General features: G+C 44.3%; 1 protein-coding gene across 2 annotated transcripts in view; it reads right to left on the bottom strand.

The window, feature by feature from the left end:
• Positions 1–2,284: 2,284 nt before the first annotated feature.
• TMC2 (transmembrane channel like 2) overlaps positions 2,285–18,630 on the bottom strand; it is a 32,425-nt gene continuing 16,079 nt past the window's right edge. For both annotated transcript variants that reach the window (XM_019285363.3, XM_039550169.1), the window contains 9 exons: positions 18,075–18,254; positions 17,110–17,262; positions 14,988–15,116; positions 12,753–12,820; positions 12,048–12,287; positions 10,178–10,303; positions 5,693–5,771; positions 3,997–4,117; positions 2,285–2,904 (listed from right to left, as the gene is read on the bottom strand). In XM_019285363.3, coding sequence (XP_019140908.3) covers positions 2,651–2,904; positions 3,997–4,117; positions 5,693–5,771; positions 10,178–10,303; positions 12,048–12,287; positions 12,753–12,820; positions 14,988–15,116; positions 17,110–17,262; positions 18,075–18,254 — 1,350 coding nt within the window. In that variant the 3' untranslated portion in view covers positions 2,285–2,650. The remainder of the gene's footprint in view (positions 2,905–3,996; positions 4,118–5,692; positions 5,772–10,177; positions 10,304–12,047; positions 12,288–12,752; positions 12,821–14,987; positions 15,117–17,109; positions 17,263–18,074; positions 18,255–18,630) is intronic.

The raw sequence follows: 18,630 nt of genomic DNA, 5'->3' as shown, positions 1-18,630 counted from the left end.
GGAGAAACAGGGATGAAACCAAACACTACTGAATATTCCAGTGAGTTTGTGGCGTTTAACCTTCAGCTGCACATGAAGAACTGGTAAATGGACTCAAAACTCCAAGACAGGGACAATCATTTCAGTCAGTATGAGGAGTGAGGGTTGGCATTTTTACACCTTTCACAACTGCTGCGCTCTGACAGAGGACCCCATTGTGGATTGAAGGCAGGGAAGAGAGTTGCCGCTGGTCTGCAGGAATTGTCAGGCTGATACTATGGCCCTGGTATCCTAGAGTCTCTGAGCTTGCAAAAGACATTGATCAATGGGTGAACTGAACATATTATAATAAGAGATAAACAAGCCATGACAGAGTAATTAGCTAATGGGCAGTTGTGAGCTCCAGAGATGACAAAGTGCTTTGGAATGCTCCATATTATTGCAGGTCTGATTCAGGGGCCTGATGCAGAGAGTATCCAAATCCTGTAATAGTTACTCATCTGGCCTAAGTCTGTCTCTGCTTCTCTGGCTTTCAAAACCTGTCTGGAGTTCTTTATGGCTCCTTCATATCTCTCGTTGCCTTTATTTGTGTGCACAGATGCATGCACACGCACGTTTCCAGCCTCTTTCTGTTTTCTAGCAGAGGTGAGTGAGATCTGAACCCACATTCTCCCCATTCCAAATTGTGTTTCAGTGTGAGCTGAGGAGTGAAGAGGAGGAGACCCCTCTTCCTTGATATGCAACCATTCCCTAAGATAGCAAAATCTGCAAGGCAGACAAGCTGTGCTGAAATCAGGGCACTGTGTTGTTTCTGTGATATCCTGCTGGGTTAGCAGGCTGGCAGCACCTTCCCCCAGCACTTTCTGATCAGTCTGACACCTGAAAAGAAAGATGGGGGACCACAGCTTCTATCTCCTGGAAAGGACCTTCTCTTGTCTGACTTTTGTCCAGTTCAGTGACTGGGTATCTCTGCAAAGCGCTCACCACAGCCATGTTGCATCAGCAACTCTCACGGCAAAGAGGCAAGGCAAGACCTTATCTGTGGGACCCATCAAAGAGAAACGTCCTTCCAAGCCCAGGAAAAAAATCTGATGAACAGCTTCTCACATGGAGGCTCCCTGGGAGAACGACCAACCCTGACCATAGCAGTGTTCTGGGAACAGCCAAATTGATTTTGAGCTGTGCACCAGGAACAGCTATTTCTAGAAACAATCCATTGACTTCTCTGTATTTGAAAACAAAGTGCAATGATTTAATTTTTGAAGAAATTCCAAACTCTCCTTTTATTTGTCTCTTGCTTGCATCTCCTATAAGCACTCTCTAGGGCTCTGGTCTCTATTATAAAGTACAGACATCAACAAATGAGCTAGGTCTCTATTTTCAAGTAAGCACAGAACAATATTTAAGCTCCTAATTTCTGTGAAAAAGCAGATGTCTAAAACTTTTTGTTGTATTAGACCTGAAAGACTGAAGCCTTTTTCCAGTCTGCTTCATGTCTGACCTGACTGCTTTTCCCAGCTCCTGAGAGGTGGGCATTCCCAGGCTGAAGGTCAAATGCTCTGTGCTGTCAAGACATAGAGGAGAAATAAGTTATTGAGTTTCTTGTCCTGAACAGCATTCCACAAGATTTATGGAATTTAGTAGAAAAAAATTCAAAGTGAGGACCTTTTTAAATCCAAATATTCCAGGTTTAGCAGAACTGTTACTATCTAGGGTTATGGATTTGAAAAATTTTATTTTTTTATAGACATTTTTATGAAGAACAACGTATCTGAACACCAGATCTAAGCTGACCAGGATGGGTTTATGTCAACAACAGGAAGAAACTGTCAGTGTAAAAGAGCAGGTCAACCCAGAGAAGGTCTGTCACAGAATCCTGGGAAGTCCTGTAGATCAGGATGATACTGTTCTTAAATTGCACCAGGAATTTCTAACTGGTTATAATCAGAAACTAGGCCAAGGCAGTGTTAGTCTCTCAGTTGTGCTGCATGGTGTTGCTAGGCTAGGAATCATATCCAGGGATTGAAATAATGGTGCAAGCTGCTGTCAACAGACTGTGAAAGGAGGAGAAAAGTGGGAACCTAGAGAAAGCAGTGGTGAGATTGAAACAAAAAGGTGGAAGTTTGGAGGAGGTAGACTGTCATAAGGGACAAAATGCAGCTGACGAAATCTCCTCTGGTAGGAATCCTCTACTCCTAGTAGCAGCTGCCTTGTGGCTGAGCAGGAACACTCATTTTTTTAAAGAATACTAAATTCTTCAGGCAGAGGAACAACAGAAAAAAACCACAAGAAACCTCTGTTTAAATGACAGGTAAACTCACACCACTTTTATTAATTAAAGAAGCCTTTGAAAGGACTGGCAAGCACTTGCTCCACAGAGCAAGGTCACTGCTGTTAGTGGCCAGAGGGCTGTGTCCTGTGTGAAGCAGTTCAGCAATATCATGGCTGATTTTTGTTCTGACTGCCTCCCATTTCCCTTCTGACAAAAATCAGCACAGCCTTTGGGGTTACAACTCTGAAGTACTACTAAGTGTCTAAACAAATTTATATTAGAGAGTGTTGGATAGATACACACCACCACGAGTGGATGTCCAACATGCAGGAATCGTTTCCTACGAAAACTACAACAGTTCATGTATTCTAATGTCAAACAGGAGAAACTTCACTGAGGTTATCGAGCAGCCCGTGGGTAGCATGGCTGCCCTCTCCCTCTTCCAGGAACTGGTCCCAGTGGGTACCCCCATGGCCTGGGCTGGCCAGGGTAGGGTGCCCGAACACCCAGTGTCCGTGGCTGTGTCACAAACACTTGTGATGGTGGGGTGAACGCTGCTCCTCTCCCACCGGCCATGGGGCTGCCATCCAGGACTTCTCCTCTGCCTGGTTTCCTGACCGGGCTGGTTCCATTCAGAGACTCTATTTTCTTGTCTAGAGCAAAGATTATGAATGTTATTTTCTTGGGAGCAAACACTGCCTTTCATCCTCTCCCCGGCGGCTGCTGTTTCTCTGTGCAATAACCAGTGTCTGAGGATTTGTGTTTGAGCATCTGAGTGAAGAAACCAGGACTAAGACTGTTCTGCCCCCACTCAACAGCCAGTACATGTCTCTGCTGCCCAATCCCTCTTGTCAGGTTCTTACTGATGCATTTATAAGACATGATAATCCTACTAGCCAGGCATGGGGTGGTCACGGGTAATTGCTGATTTTAGTCTTTATTTTCAGTGCACTCAAAACACTGCCAGCACTATTTCCGATAAAATGAATGCCTTGGGTCTGCTTTGGAGGGAATCTGTATTGGGTTACTCTGAACCTTCCAGTTCATCTCAGCCCATCTAAATTCAAAGGGGCTACGGTGGCACTGGTCTGTTTTTCTCACCTGTACCAAGATAAAATCAAAATCTTTCAAGTGATTTTCACAAATGAGAGATGGAAGCTCTAGCAGTCAGGAAGTGGCTGGTTGAGATCAAGCCTGAAGGATCCATTTTCTTTGAAAATACCCAGATCCTGAGTGCTAATGCCTCCTCCTGCTTCTTTCTGCCCAGTCATGGACCCCCACAGCAGAGCTTACATGATGCATTTATTTACCCTAAGACCTAACCCAATCCTGTGAAAAGTTTCAGCCTCATTCATGATGAATTTTCCAATGAAAAGCTCAACTCAGGAAGGAAAAGTCTGACTCAGCTCATCAGCCCAGAAACAACACTGGAATTTAAATGTTGCTCCCAGAATAAATTGCTGGTTTCATGACCAGCATGGCTAATAGTTGGGGGGTGAACCATAATTTTGGATTACAATTCCCACTGTAACAAGCCTGTGTGAGATATAATCTAGTCTAAAAGTGTGCCCTTCCTGGGTTTCCATTGGCAGGTGGACTTATGTGAGAGGACAAAATCTGTGCTAATTATACTCATCCAATCCCTTGCTAAGGTGTATCCCTCCAGTTTCTCAATCCTACCCAGTCACTTTGGTGGCTAAATGAGCCTTTTCAGAAGTGTTATGGGGAGATTGTTTAATTTTTACCTTCTGCTTGTTTAGGGGGACTTTCAGTCTTCATACTTGGTGTAAGTAAATCCTCCAGATCTTGCAGCATAGGGTTGGTACTGGCTTTGTTGTTTCTCTTGTTTTTCTCCTCTTCACGTTGCTGCATCAATGAAAACCATTTGGTTTAGTTAAAAACTGCAGATGTAATCTGGGAAATGGTGACCTGGTGTCATGTTTTCCTGGCTAAGTGTTTGTTGGGGTGAATGGATCTCTTTACCAAGTTCAAGGTGCTGAATCTTGGTCCGGTGACCAAGTGTTTCTGGGAAAGAAAGTACATCCCAGGCAGGACTGGAAAACAATGGCTCTGCTCCTCTCAGGGCAAAGCACTTGCTGATTACATGGTTTAGGTCTGTTAGGCTGTCTGTGTGTTGCTGCAGCTACCAATCTGCCCTCTCTGGTGTATTGGTTTGTTTTAAATATGAGCTTCTTGTGAGAGAGGGTGTCAGGGATAAATGCCAGAGGAAGAAGGAGAAGGTACAGCAGCATAGGGATGGAATGTAGGGCTGTCTTTGGCTTTACTTGCATACAACTAGTGCTGCAAAAGATTTTCTTCCAGATAGTAGAAGGAATCTGTACATTTGTATAGCGCTGAGTCCTGCTGCGTGATCCCTTTAGCCCTGATCACAGCCAGGCTGTGCAATGAAATAGACCAAGTGCCCCAAAGTCCCAGTGTGCTGTAGCACTTGTTCAGCTCTTGCACCAAGGCACTTAGTTTAAGACATGTGCATGAGTGATTAACTCTGCATTGGAGCATTTAAATATAATTTATGGAGTCCCATTTCTCAGCACTCACATCCTCACTTTTAATGTTGCAGCAATCTCTGCTTTATGAGATGTTTGGCTTTATGTGGGACTGCTTCCTTGGCTTATGCCAGTAAAATGGCTGATATGAGTCCTTTGACGATATCACATCCTCTCCTGATGCAAGGCTTGATATTTTGGGCACATCTATGTCATACAAAGCAACAACTAGAAAACTCTGGAGGAAACTGATGTTGCCAGATCAGCACAAGCCCTGGTACCAGGACACCTTTGCTGTTTCTCATTAAGACTCATTCTCTGAGCAGAGCCTTGTTTTTGCAGGTATCCTTCTGGCAGACCTAGTTCAGGAACCCTTGTGTTATGGTCCTCTACATGTTGCAACTTCTCACAGTTCTGGATATCATGAGGCCCAAATCCTACCTTGCTAGTTCAAGTCATTGCATCTGTCTATATCTTGCTTTTCCCACGTGCACAGCAGAAACAGCCTCCTCTGTAAGGTGTTTTGAGAATCAGTGGTAAAAAAAAAAAAATGTAATTGCCATATTGTTCATTATGGCTCTTTGCTCTTCAGCTTGTACAAAATCTGGCTGTGGTTTTCATGGGCTTATCATTGCTCCTGGTAAATCTCAGACACCAAAGCATTGCCTGAACTTCGAGGTAACTTAATTTTGTACATGGAAAACACAGTTTATGGGAAAGCCAACAGTAGTTCTGGTGTATGAAATAGCAGGCTGTTATGGGATGTGACCACTCTGTGCAGCTAGACATTAAATGCCCTCAGAGGGGACTGAACAAGCATAAAATACATCATCTTCTTGTGTTCAGAAGTGAAGAGGGATTTAAAAGCATATGCTACACATCAAAATTGAGGTGCATGGTATTTCAAAGGCAGCTTTGCCAGATCAATACCTACCATTTGCATTTTCTTCTTCAACTCTGCATTGGCTCGCTGATATGCTTCAGACACAGCATTCAGGTAATAGATGGCGAGGCTGGAAAAGAAAGCAGGGTGCTGTAGTGATAGAATCAGGGGAAAGAGGAAGTTTCACAAGAAGGGAACGTGTAATTTTTTGCCTACCTTCTAATACCTAGTTTTTCCACCAACTTTTTCCGAACTGCTTTTAGAGGCTCAAGGTTTAGGAAGAATTTGGGCTGCCTGTGGTATGGTTAGCTGAGATGAGCTGAGCCCATCCAGTAGCTCAGTTCTGCTCAAACAGAAGAAAAATGACCACCCTGCCCTTGTGCGTCCACCTTGGCTGGCCATAGGCTCCCTTTGCTTCCTTTGCACCAACCGTGGTGAAACCAGGCACCAGCCTTGAGATGCAACTGCCACCAGGTAACACAGGGACCTTAGGAAAGAACTAGGAAACCAGGGAAATAGTGGTGGAATAAGGCCTTGACCCCTCTTTTGAAAAGCAGTGCCCAAGGAACAGTCCTCCTTCCCCCTTTTCTAGGACCAGCTGCATCCTCTGTCCCCAGACAGGGCCCTTGAGAGCGAGCAGAGACAGGAACAGAGGGCAAGCAGAAGCCAGATTGGAGTAGAGCCACCGGCTTTTGTTTTGATCCTGTCTTCTCCAGAAAGGGCACGCCAAAGCCAGGGGAAAACTGAGCCAAGCTGGAGGGAACTGAAAGGCAAGCGGGGATGGGAGAGGGCATGCTGGCTGCCAGCCTCTGGCACACAGGGAGGCTGTGTTTTCAAACATGCCCAAGTGTCTGGGTCTGTCTCACCACCTCTGACACTCACCAGCCAGTAATATTTTGGTAGCAAAAAAATGTCTCCTCCTGCTTTTGTGGAGTGCTTTTATTTTTCTAAATCATAACCATCATCTGTTCAGCAACTCCAAGCCATTCCCAGGAAAAGTACCAGCCATTCAGTTCACTGCTGTAGTTGTTTGCGTTTTTTAAAAATAAAGTAGAAAATCTTCTTAGAAAAAAAAAGGTAGGGAAAGAAAAAAGGTTTCCAAACAGTTCATAACCTGCCTGTGTTTCTCCAGCCACGTTCAACATCCTCAAACCATACTCAAGGATTTCATCAACTGAGTGCCTGACCCTAAGCTCAGCAAGGCACCATGTACTGGCATGTTGGTTTCCAGGTGTCAGATCAGGAAGCAGTGCTTAGAATTGCCTTTCTTGAGGCTTTTTACAGGGGTCTGTCTAGAGGAAACACATTTGCCTCCTTTTGTGTAACATTAACCCAAAACTCAGTCTTGGTGATCTAGGCTCTCTGTCCTGAAAATCCTCTTGGAAATTGTTTTTTCTTTTTGTTCTTCTGTAAAGATGTGATAGTTTTATTTCTTCTATGTTATCAAGCTCATTGCCTAGAAAATATTACCTTGTAATCAGGGCTGTGAATAAGAATGGTGTTGATAACACACCAGTGTTCTGTGTTTTGCTAATTCTTGTTTATCCTAAGTCCAGCAAGGACCTTTGTTTTTGTCTCATGCTCTGCCAGTGAGGAGGTACACAAAAGAAACTGGGAGGGGGCATAGGTGGGACATGTGACCTGAACTGACCCAGGGGATATTCCACACCATAGAACATAATGCCCAGTATATAAACAGGGGAGTTACCTGGAATGGGGGCCAATCTGGTTTTGGGAAGGGGGGGTCTGGCATCCATCAGTGGGTGGTGAGCAACTGCGTGTCACTTGTTTTTCCCTTTCTATTATTATTATCATTTACCATTATTACTATATTTTACTTTGATTACTAGACTGCTCTTATCCCAACCTACAAGTTTTGGTTTGATTCTTCTCTCCATTCCACCAGAGTGGGGGAGAGAGAGAGGAGACTGAGCAAGTAGATGGGAAGTGCTTAATTTCCAGCTGGGCTTAAACCACGGCACCCCTCTTCTCTGATGTACTGTGTCTCCAGTTCTGGTTAGAGTGTGGGTCACTGTCCTTTTCTAGCCTGCATAGAAATTTTAATTTTTCCCCCTTCTTGATGCAGTAAAATGCTTCTGTCCTCTGCCAGGAAGTTCTGCAGGCCACAACTTGAAATTCTACTCTCAGCCTGAGTGGGATTAGGTTATGTGCCCATGGACACAATATCTTTCATTCTTCTTTCTCTTTATTCCCTATTTCCCTTGTCCTTGGGCAGTTAGAAGCAGGACAGTAAGCTTGACACTCGTGCCACTCACTGAACCCCATCATTGTTTGCGACCAGGAGCTAAGAACTGAAATAAATAGAAGATGTGTTTTGGATTGCACGTGGAAAAAAGAGAAGGGGTTTTCATGGCTAGAGAAAATGACTTAATTCAGTCCATAGAAGTGGAAAACAGGTTTTTTGAGAGGCTGCAACAAAATCAACAGACCATCCATTTACAATCCACCTGTTGCTCTTTGTAGAGGCTATTTTTGTTTAGGCTGGATTGTAGGTTGCCTTGCCTGCTGCTTTGGGAGCTTCTGGCTCTCTGCTCATCAGGACTAAAAAAGCTTTTGCATTTCCCTGGTTTCAATCTCTTGAAAAACTGGATGGGGATCAGCACAAGGACTAGCTCCAGCCTGACCCTGTCTGCCTGTCAGCACCACAGCAGAAGCTGAGGATTTTCAGAGACAAGGCAGGAAACTGGGGACTCAACCAAAAAGGAGAAAAGGACTAAAAATTATGAAACCACCTTGTTTGGTCGCTGTGATTGTATCTGGGATTATCACAGGCAAGGTGAGTATGTAGATAACAAACAGTGCCTCTGCAAGGCACCTGATGCTCTTGGGGCATGCAAGAGCACTGCCAAAGGGCCGTAGGTCTGACTGGTCCAGGCACCATGGGGGAAGCCAGTTCTTTAGGGCTGTGACTCTCTCAGGAGCTGAACAACTGGAAATCAAATATGTGATACATACAGGCCATACAGGCAGTATATTTGCGTGGAAAATGAAGATGTTTTGGGTAACATGGACATAAGGTATCTCTCAGTTCTCAGAGGGGAATCAGGGCAGAGACAAAATGGTGTCTCAAGGAGAGATGGACTGATGGTAAGGCTGTGGTGTGCGAGTAGCCAGCACTGAGAAGGTGTGATAAAAGGTGTCTCTTCAACAAGTAAACTGGATTTGTGCTGTTACTTGTCTCAGCTGTCAGTGGAGAAAAGAGCAGGAGATTGTCACTGGAAAAAAACCCCATTCTTTTCAAAGGTATTACTCTCTCCCATCAGCTTTTTTGAATGTTGCATCAAAGCCTCAGAAACCTGGCCTGCAGCCCTTTTGTAAAGGTGGCCCATTTGGGCTGTTCTGTGGTCTTTGTCTTTGCAATGGCATCTGGCAGTGCTGCTGTGAAGCCCACAGGAACAGAGTTTATATAATAATAATAATATACAATAATGTGCTTGGCCATGCTGGGGATGTGGTGTGAGGCTTCTTGTCTCCTGCACACACCTGATCTGATCCATACAAATGTAGCATCTGCCTGTAGAAGTTACAGTAACTGATCATCCTTTTTAGGTTAAAATGGGTAAGTAGTTTGAGGCAGGTAGAGCGGTGAAATGCCATTTTCAGTTTAATTAGGATTTTTCTCATGTTGTTTGTATAAGAAATTCTGTATGGAACTTGTAATTGACATAATTTAATGGCACTACCTTCATGTAGCTATTCAGAATGGAGCACCACAGTGCCCTAGGGCAGCTGTACTGGCTCAGCCCAGAGGATCATCTCCAATGTGTGTGGATACCCCAGGAAGAGTCAGTATAGGAAGCTCTGTATGTAACAGGCTCCCCAGCTCTCTCCCTGTCTCCCATTGATTAGTCTGAAGTGTTCAGAACTGCCTACAGAATTGGCCACAGGTCTCCTACTCATTTTGATAGCTATGGAAAACCTCAAGAACAGTGCCAAAAATATCTTTTCAAAAAAAAGGAGAGCTGATCCTAGTACTGCTGGAGGTACTGGGGATTTAAGTCTGGTTTCAAAGCTGAAATGATCAAACAGCACTAAAACAAATACCAGATGTATTATCTGGAAAATGAAAAAGTAAAACCCCCCAAACCCAAACAGAGCTCACAACTCTTTGTATTTTTGGAACATGTAATTTTTGAATGCCCTGTCTTGGCTGTGCTCTAAATACCACCAGCTGTGACAGGAATTGCTTCTCCAAAAGGCACCAGGCTGAGACTGTCCATTTATTTCCTGCTGGCTACAGAAAATTTCTCATATGGAAGCTGCAACAGCTTTGATATCTACAAGGCTTCTGTCAGCAATGCATTCCATCTACAAAGTTGTGTTTAATTGGGTCAGGTAATTAAATTTTGTGAAATTGGGTTAGGCAAAGGTAAGGGGGCTAGGGAGCATGTGTCTGCTCTAATCCATGCAGTTATCTCAGCAGAAGATGTATCCCAGAATCTCACTAGCATCCCAGAATTTTTTTTTCAACCTTCTCCCCCAAGCCAGGCACATAATATTGCGAGGAAAACTTACACCATGAGCAGAATTGCAGGTATGATCAGTCCTGGATTTGCCACATAGCTGAAGATCTTGGCAACAAAAACTGGAAAATCAAGCTCGATGGTCTCTTGAATGACATCATACATCCTTTTCTTTCCACTGGAAAGACAAACAGCCAGTTAAGGAGTGTAGGTGTCTCCTGGAGGGACAAAATGGCTCCTAGTCTCATGGTGCTAAGCAGAAGGTTTCACCTCTCTTTCAGTGAGCATCAGCTTGCTGTTGGCCATCAAGGAGTTTAAAATGCCTTTATTTTAAATTATCTATTGGTCCATTCATTCCCTCCCTGCCTCCTCCTATTGATTATACAAATAATCTTTGCTAGGCCAACTTGCTCCTGGAGTCAGTATGTTTATTTCCACACTTGACTCCTTTATGAGTCCTGACTATTTACGCCTCTGAAATAGATAAAAATCTACAAGGTCTAGTAACTGTACATTTCTGATGGATATCTTGTTAAATTTGGCCTTTTCATGGTAGAGATGACTTTCCATATGCAAATTCCGGCTTTCTGAAATAATGAGGCAACTTGAAGAGCTGCTAAGTAATGACAAAAATAGCAAGCTGTGATTATTGCTTAATAGGAGACTCAGTGAAAGAGTAATTTCAAACAAGACTGATAAAGCAGATGAGAGTATTCTGTTTGAAAGGAGAACAAATCTGTAAAGGGCTGGATTACGTAATTGACCTTCTTCTCTCCCCAACATCTCTGGATCTGGGAATCCAACCCAGTGCTATTCCTCCTTTTGAGGCTTGGTGCCTCCTGGGAGCTTGCAGGATTCCAGTCAGGATGATGTTGAACTCTTGTCTTGATGGTGAGAGTCAATAAAGAAAACTTGGATAAACAGTATCCCAACTACATCAACTGCCAGGAGCCCACGAGAGCTGAGCTTTCAGTTGAGCTGCCAAGGGTCTGAATCAGGCTGAGTGGCTTTTGAAGGGTTGATTGGGAATTGAAATAGCTCTTTCACATTGCATATTAGTCATCTTCAAATGATAGTGTGCGTGCAACAAGTTACTTGTCAGATCTTCTGACATTATTCGTTGACACCTGTCCTTGTTATAGAACTGAGGATATTTTGGTCTCTTGCCTTTCCCCTGAGTCTTTTAGCTTTCTGATGTCATTCACTGTCAGCAAGCAGATAACCTAAAACAGTGCATCTACAAGAACAATGTGTTCCAAGCTGGCTCCTTGCTGAGTCAGATTCAGCAGGCCCAGGAAATGGCGTTATTCAATCAAATTAGACTTTATTGGCATGTTAATCCAGTCCACTGAATGCTTTGTGCAGTGCTGATTCTGTCCTAATTAAAAGAAAAAAAAGCCCTGCAACATTTAAAAAAACCCAAACACCAAAAAAAAAAAAAAAAAAAAAAGGAGGAATTTTACAGGCTCACCCCTATCCATTTCCTGGTATTTGTCAACTAAAGTCAACATGTAAAATGCCTCTCATGCTGTGGGAGTTCTTGTCTCTGTGAAGGAGACTTTGGACTCATTTTGTTTCCACAATGTTCCAAAGAGCCTTAGGGATGCTCCTGTTGGGTTTTTTTGGGTTTTTTTACTGAGGGCTGCACCTTGCTGTCCCACCCCTGCTGCTCTCTGGTGCTTCCATCAGTGTGTGTTGGGAAAACACTGGAAATCATGTAGCAGAGGAGAGCAGCAGACAGGAGCAGGTTCAATGCTCCCAGCTGATGGTTTATAGCCCATAGCTGGACATGAGCCTTTGCCTCACATTGCTAAGGATTTAAACATTTCATCATCTCTGCTGGAGTCCAGTCCTTCTAACTACAGGAAAATAATCCCATGTACCAGAGAACAAAAATGTCCTTTTTGGTGTTTTGGTAGTACCTGAAAGGTCCACAGTCAAAGGAGGGAGGCAGGGACATGATGGTGTAAGCTACAGGCAGGAGGCTGAGGAAGAGGATCAGCAGCAGCAGTCCCATGTAAAAATTGTTAGACTTGGATGCTTTGAAGACTCTTTCATGAGGGACATTGCTACTCATAACAGCCCAGCACTGAAAATACATGGAGGTTAATAAGCGCAGCACGTTTATACCCACGAGCCCTGGTGCATAAAAGGATCCCATCCTGAAAAGGAAAAGAGGACAGGTGCTGTTTTTTGACAGACTGGAAGGTTTACTCTTTTCAAGAACAGAAAAAGAGGTGTTCGTTGGCGGCAAGTTTGTTCACAAATGAAGTGTGAGTGGGCTGATAGGTGCTACCCCTCTGCTCCCACAGTAGAAGCCACCTGCATCCATAGGGTATGGTTATGGTATGGCCCCCTCACTTAGGACCAGACCTCTCAGGGGTCACAAAGAAAATTTTTCAGTTTGTGACAAACATTTATTGGAGATGGCTTGAAAAATGTCAGGTGAAGGTAACCAGCAAAGAGAGACCCACTTTTATAGTTAAACACAGAAAGCCAATTAGTCAGAAAAACCAGAACTCAAAGGTTTATCTAGTTGGCTTGGATGCTTTCTAACTCCACTAACACGTTTTCTAAAAATGGGGGGGGAGGGGGGTGTGTGGACTAAAAAAAAGGAAATATCTTACCAAATCATTCCCTGGTTGAAAACCAAACCCAAAACATTGCCGCTAATGTCAAACTCTGCGTAGGACGGCTGTATGGGGAAAGAAAGGAAAGTGTGTTGTTGCTAGAGGTACCTGCTATTGTTTTCTGCTGGGTGTATGACGCTTATTTAAAGCTGTCAAGCAGGGATTCCTGGGAGGGCTCCTGCTGTGTGCACACTGCTTGAATGACCAGCAGCAGTGTGGGGAAAGCAGAATTGGAGCTACTGTGCTGTGGGCTGCTGCTTCTCTCTTGGCTTGCTGAAAATTGGAAAGATATATGAAGGTGCTTAGAGCTGCTCTGTATTTCGCTCTCCCTGTTAATATAACACCAGCTGTGAGCACGGCACGGGACTACGTTTAAACTCCAGCTGCTGGCTGGCTATGGACTAGTTCTACCCTAGTAAAATATTGACTCTTGAAGCAGTGATAATTAGGAGCTGGTGGGCAAATGCTGCGCTGGATTATGTCCATGTCCCTGGGTCCAAGCTGCTGAAGAACAGGAACAGAGGGCAAAGGGAAAGAAATATGAGGGAATATACGACCTGATGGGTATCAGGTGACAGTTTACTCTGCGCTAGCTGATAGGTTGTTCCATATAAAGCAGTATTTTACCTATCTGATGTGGGTGCTAATGGTGGCAGGTTCAGAACAGGCTGGTCTGATCTATTGGCAGTATTCGTTGTTTTATAAATTATTATTTTGTTAGATTTACCTATGATGAAGCTATTTCTTCTATATATATCTACTTTTGTGCACACAAAATTCAGGTGATTTTTGGCAGATGAAACTACATGTAAAGATTTTCTTGTTATGTTTTCTCGAAAAAAACCTACTTTTTTTTTTTAACTGCAATGCAGAAAACAGAATTCTAAGAAATGATAAGTGATGTTCTTGTATCTTTGGAATATCCTTCGTGGTATGTGTGCTTTTCATGCCATTTGCATTTACTTAATACTGTCAGCAATTCATAAAGTTGAAGATGTTTGTGCTTTATGATGAAAACTCAAGGGAAGCCTAGTCAGAGTCTTGCTTAGCTGACTGCTCACAGCTTTGGGAAGGGATGGATGTAAACATTGTTCTCTTTGTTCTTTTGATTCTGGTCCATTTCTACATTAAATCTTTAGCTAGAGGTTAATATTGGCTTCTTTTTTGCATGAAAAAAAAGACAACTTTCAGCATCTGCTGTCCTCTGCCTTGAGTACTCCTGTGTGAGAAGGCTGGGTTAAACAAGAAGCTTGCTCACTATCTGCATTAGAAAAACACATCTAAAATTGTCCTGGTGCCAATGCTGAGGTTGGGTTAGATGGCTGTCAGCAAACCTTCTTTGCCCAAGCAATGAGAGTAATTTCATGCTGCTTGGCTGCTGGGAGGACTTCCCTAGGCCACCCTGGGAAATGTCCTCTGCCTCCCTCAGAAGAAACACAAAGAGGTCCACAAGCAGCAAAATGCCTGTTGTGCCCTACCTGCTCTTCCTTGCACAAAGCCCTCCTCTTTGCTCTTCCCCAGATGACTCCTGGGAACTCTCCCAGTATGACAGCTAGGTGGTGGGTGCACTGATCCACTCATAATCTTGCAAGGTTGTTTTCATCTCCATCTGAATCCATCTGGTTCCTTCTCCTCTCGTGTGAATCAATGGACTTCCCTCAACCCCTCCATTATTTTCTTCTGTGTTTTGTGCAGCTCCAGTACCGACTGCTCTGGTAATGCAACCTTTATGAATGCCAAAGAGTCCAGTGCTGTTGTGTGTTACACACACATGAGAGGGGAAGGAAATGCTCCTTGTTCCACTGCAGCAGAAGAAACACCAGCTTCCAGCAGTGATCAGAAGACACTGCTGTGAGAAAAGCAGGTTCCTGCCTGAACGGTGGGCAGTGAACAGGAAGGTCTGGGGCTTTGAAAGGGATATAGAAGGGCCCAAGGTTTTGGGATTATAACAACTGAATGAATACTGGATTATTTCTTTTTAAAGTCAGCTTCATGTTTTAAAGTTCTCAGATGGGGAGGAGAAGTGCATTTTTGTAGAGTTCTTACTGGGGTGGAACTGATAGACTCAGAAAAGTGCTGCATAGACTATGTACACCAATTATATTATCAGGCAAGACCAGATGACCACTGGAAGCATTCAAAACAAATCCATTTGTAGCATTTGACCAAATGGCCCTAACTTGCTTTTATCTTCTTGGCTATAAGATACTGACTCGGCTATAAGATACTTACAAATCCAGCCTCTAGATCCCAGCACCAACAGTAATTCACAAATCTGACAAAGCAAGCTCGGATGAAATCTCCCACCAGAATGGTTATGTAGGTCACCAGGATATCAGACACAGTGAGCCTCACAAACTCCTGCAATTTAAAAGAAGGAAAAAAACCCATTTAACTCCTATAATTTCAGTAGCGCATTCAGGACTGTATTTTTTATTAAGCCATTTGTCTTTATATGACAGTAACCTTCAGAAAAACATGCCATGAGCAAAATCCCCGCCTGTTTTCTAACACTGGCCAGTGCCTAAGCTTTACCTCTGTGCTTGGGAGCTACGAGCTCTGTTATAGCTGTTAGACCTGATAGCTGCTGCTGGCATTTTTGACTGCACTGTGTGCTGTGGCAGCACAGGAAGTGGGAGCAGAATGCTAATGCTGCAGTAAGGGTGGTGTAAAATATACATATGCCCACAGTCGTTTTTATTGTGCATAGTTCTGGTATGGCTCAGCTCTGTAACTTTTATGTGGACTCCTAAGAAAATTGTTCAGTTGTAAACAAGAACTGTGTGTAAGTGTAGAGAAAGGAGATATGCAAGACAAAGAAGATAAAAGTGCAGGCAGAAGGAAGACTCATAGAGTGGAAATAACTGGCATCCTGTCCTGGTTTGAGACAAATTTAGGGGAAAACATTCAAAATTAACGTCCCTCTAATAGAAGGTAGATTTCAGCAGCCCCTCCTCCACCAGGTTCGGAAAGAAATTCCTCGGAGAAAAGTGAAAAAACCCCAAATTTTTTAACAAGCAAAGTGCATGCAGGCACGGAAAAAAGAACGAATAATGTTAAATAATAAGACCTCTCGCTGAGGAGAAGACCTAGGAAGATTTAGAGTTCTTTGTAGGTGTGGCTCTGCCCTCTCTGGGTGTGGGGTTCGGTGTGGGCCCCTCTGGGCTGCAGTGTGGGGCCTCCCGGTGATGTTCTGGTGTTGCTGAAAGGTCCAGAAGAGAAGAAGAAGAAGCCAAAGTCGCAGGGAAAAAAACTTTTCTTTCCTCAACCAGCAGGCTAGCTAAAAAGCAAAGAATTTTAACTCTCTGTCTCTCTCCTGAGAAACAGAGCCGAAAGCTGGCTAAAAGCAGGAAGGTGCTTTCCTTGGCTCTGTAGCAGCAGGTGAGTTATCTCTGTTTCTGAATACAGGCCACCAAAAGAATTCCACCAGCTTTCCCCCTCTGTCTTAAAGGTAGAGAAAGGCACAGGATCCATGTTTGGGCGTAGAGGAGGCAATAGGGGTTACAGCATCAGAAAGTCACCCCAGGACACGTCCCAAGGATGCAAAAGGAAAGGCACTTACAAGAAAGGTTTTTAAAGTCTAAGGAGGGGAAAAACAAAGATCTGCTGAATGACAGCACAGTTGCACCAAGGATCAGCCTCTTCTGAGGGGTGACAGTAGCTGGTCTTTTCCCACACAACTGAGAACCTCTTGACTTGTGAAGAGCCCTTGGGTGTGCACAGCAATGCATAGCCTTGTAGTTTGGCAAGCCCTAACTATCTCAGTCAGTAAACAATTGCTTTTACTTTTTAAGTTGTGCTTAGATCTGGCTACAGATCTTCTTGGTGCAAGGTAAATGTTGCAGGGTGAATTTGTGTGGTGAAACTCAGAGGACCCTGCCTGTCTTTCAAGGGGGTTACTTTTGCCTAATTCTGCTTTCATCCCATGGCCTCATGATGCATTATGGATTGGGATTTGCCAGGAGTTCCCTTGAGGCATGTCCTCTGTTTGGGTTTACACCTGCACCAAAGCCTCTCTGGAACAGGTGTAGCAATAAATGGAGAAGAGAGGTTTGCTTCAAGGCACAGTCATGATCTGAAAAATACATGGTGCAGGCATGGCTGCAGACTGCTCTTCACAGCCAGTGCCTCAGCTGTGCATGCCCTGGTTGCTTGAAGCCGAGGATTTCACCACCATGGCTTGAGAACCATGACCAAGGACTTGTATTGCCGTGGTGATGCTGTATGAGAGTGGGGGAAAGAGCTGTTTGTGAGGAAAACTTCAAGCCTGGAAATGTTAAAGGCATCAACGAGAAAAACAAAAATGGACCATCCCAAACCAACACAGAGACTTGCTATGCAATGAATCTCTTACAATGCCAACAGTTGTCTCCCAACAGGGCCCCCTGGGCACATCTGCAGGGTCAAGGGGAGGTGGGGTGACAGTGCTGTCATTCCCTGCAGACGAGTTGTGGTGGCCAAGCAACGTCCAGTGCGTGATGTTTTTCACCACATCCTCTTCCGCCAGCTGCAACGAAGAGACACCCCCCCAGCCAAAACCATCAGAAAATAGAAGTCCCAGTGGACATGTTTGAAGAAATCCAAGACACTGAATTCCTCCCTTCTCCTTACCAGTTACCACCCCATGTATAAACATCTGCATACAACAGAGTTACAGTGCTGGCAATAGCACAGAAACTCCTCTTTTGCCGGGAGCAGGGCAGCAGCAGCTGAGAGCAGGTCAAGGCTCCATGAGTTTTTGGGGAGCAAGCAACCTACTCCCTGCACGTGGAGGAGTCAGACCTCCTGCAAGACCACTTTGTGAAGAAGGAGCCTCTACCCAGTCCTCCTCCTTCGCACAGTTCATAATTTTTCAGGGCAGAGCAAACCACCTCGATTCCTCTAATTCTTCTCAGCCTAAAACAGAGTAATTTTTTCTGTGGATCAGTTAGACATTTATCCTTTCCTGCAGTTATCTGCCCACAACACGCTACCAGGATAATGTTAAAGAGGGGAGGCAGTGGAAGCGGATTATAAACTGTATCCTTGGGGTCTGCAGTAATAGAAATTGCAAACAATGTCAGATGGAGAAAAAAATAGAATTACCCTAACATGCTGTGATTATAGGAAGACAAAAACTGTGCCCTTTTCAGGGCTGTAAGGAGAAGCCAGAGACTCTATTTGGTGAATCTCCCTGGGGCACTGCTCAAGAGGACTGGGGACAGAGAAAACACCAGCTGCAAAGAGGGTGATTGTCCCTTCTGGCTGTGGGGACAGGGTGTGTTCACCCTCAGCTCTGGGAAACGCTATTTGACAGTGGCTTTTTGGCTCAGCTCTTACTTTTTCGTTGACATCATCCATCAAGGCCAACAGAAATGTGTAGAGGTTCCCCAGGAAGAGTGCAAAGATCCGCCCCAGCTGCCATTTCAGCCCAATGCGGGGGTGGTAATTTTCTAGTGCAGCGATGGTTTCAAACAGTGGAGGGCAAAACATGCCCAGCAAGGACATCACAATTTCAACCTGCCACGTGAGGAAAACGAGATAACTGCTCATAGTAACAACAGTGACTATCTCATTTTGAGCAGAGTGGGAGCTGCTGGCAACTGGTTGGATATTTCTGAGGGATTTATAAAGGGGAGGGAGTCAAAGCAAACTCAGATTCTGGCTTTGCTTAGCATGTAGGCAGCAGTGTCAGACTTCAGGGCCGGGTTGCACAACTTGCTCTTGCAGGAGCACTTTTGCTCTTATCTCAAAGGGATGAGCTCTAAAGAATTTGTTCCCTGTCAGTCCAGACTCATGAATATTTAGGTTCCTCAAGTACCTTACAGTAGTGCTTGCATCAGCTCCAACGTTCTTATTTTAGTTTCAGAGGAAGCACAAGTCTTGGCTTGTGTGC

This window comes from Corvus cornix, chromosome 2 (genome assembly GCF_000738735.6).
Source record: "Corvus cornix cornix isolate S_Up_H32 chromosome 2, ASM73873v5, whole genome shotgun sequence".
NCBI lineage: Eukaryota > Metazoa > Chordata > Aves > Passeriformes > Corvidae > Corvus > Corvus cornix.
This window is presented reverse-complemented; position numbering and strand designations above follow the sequence as displayed.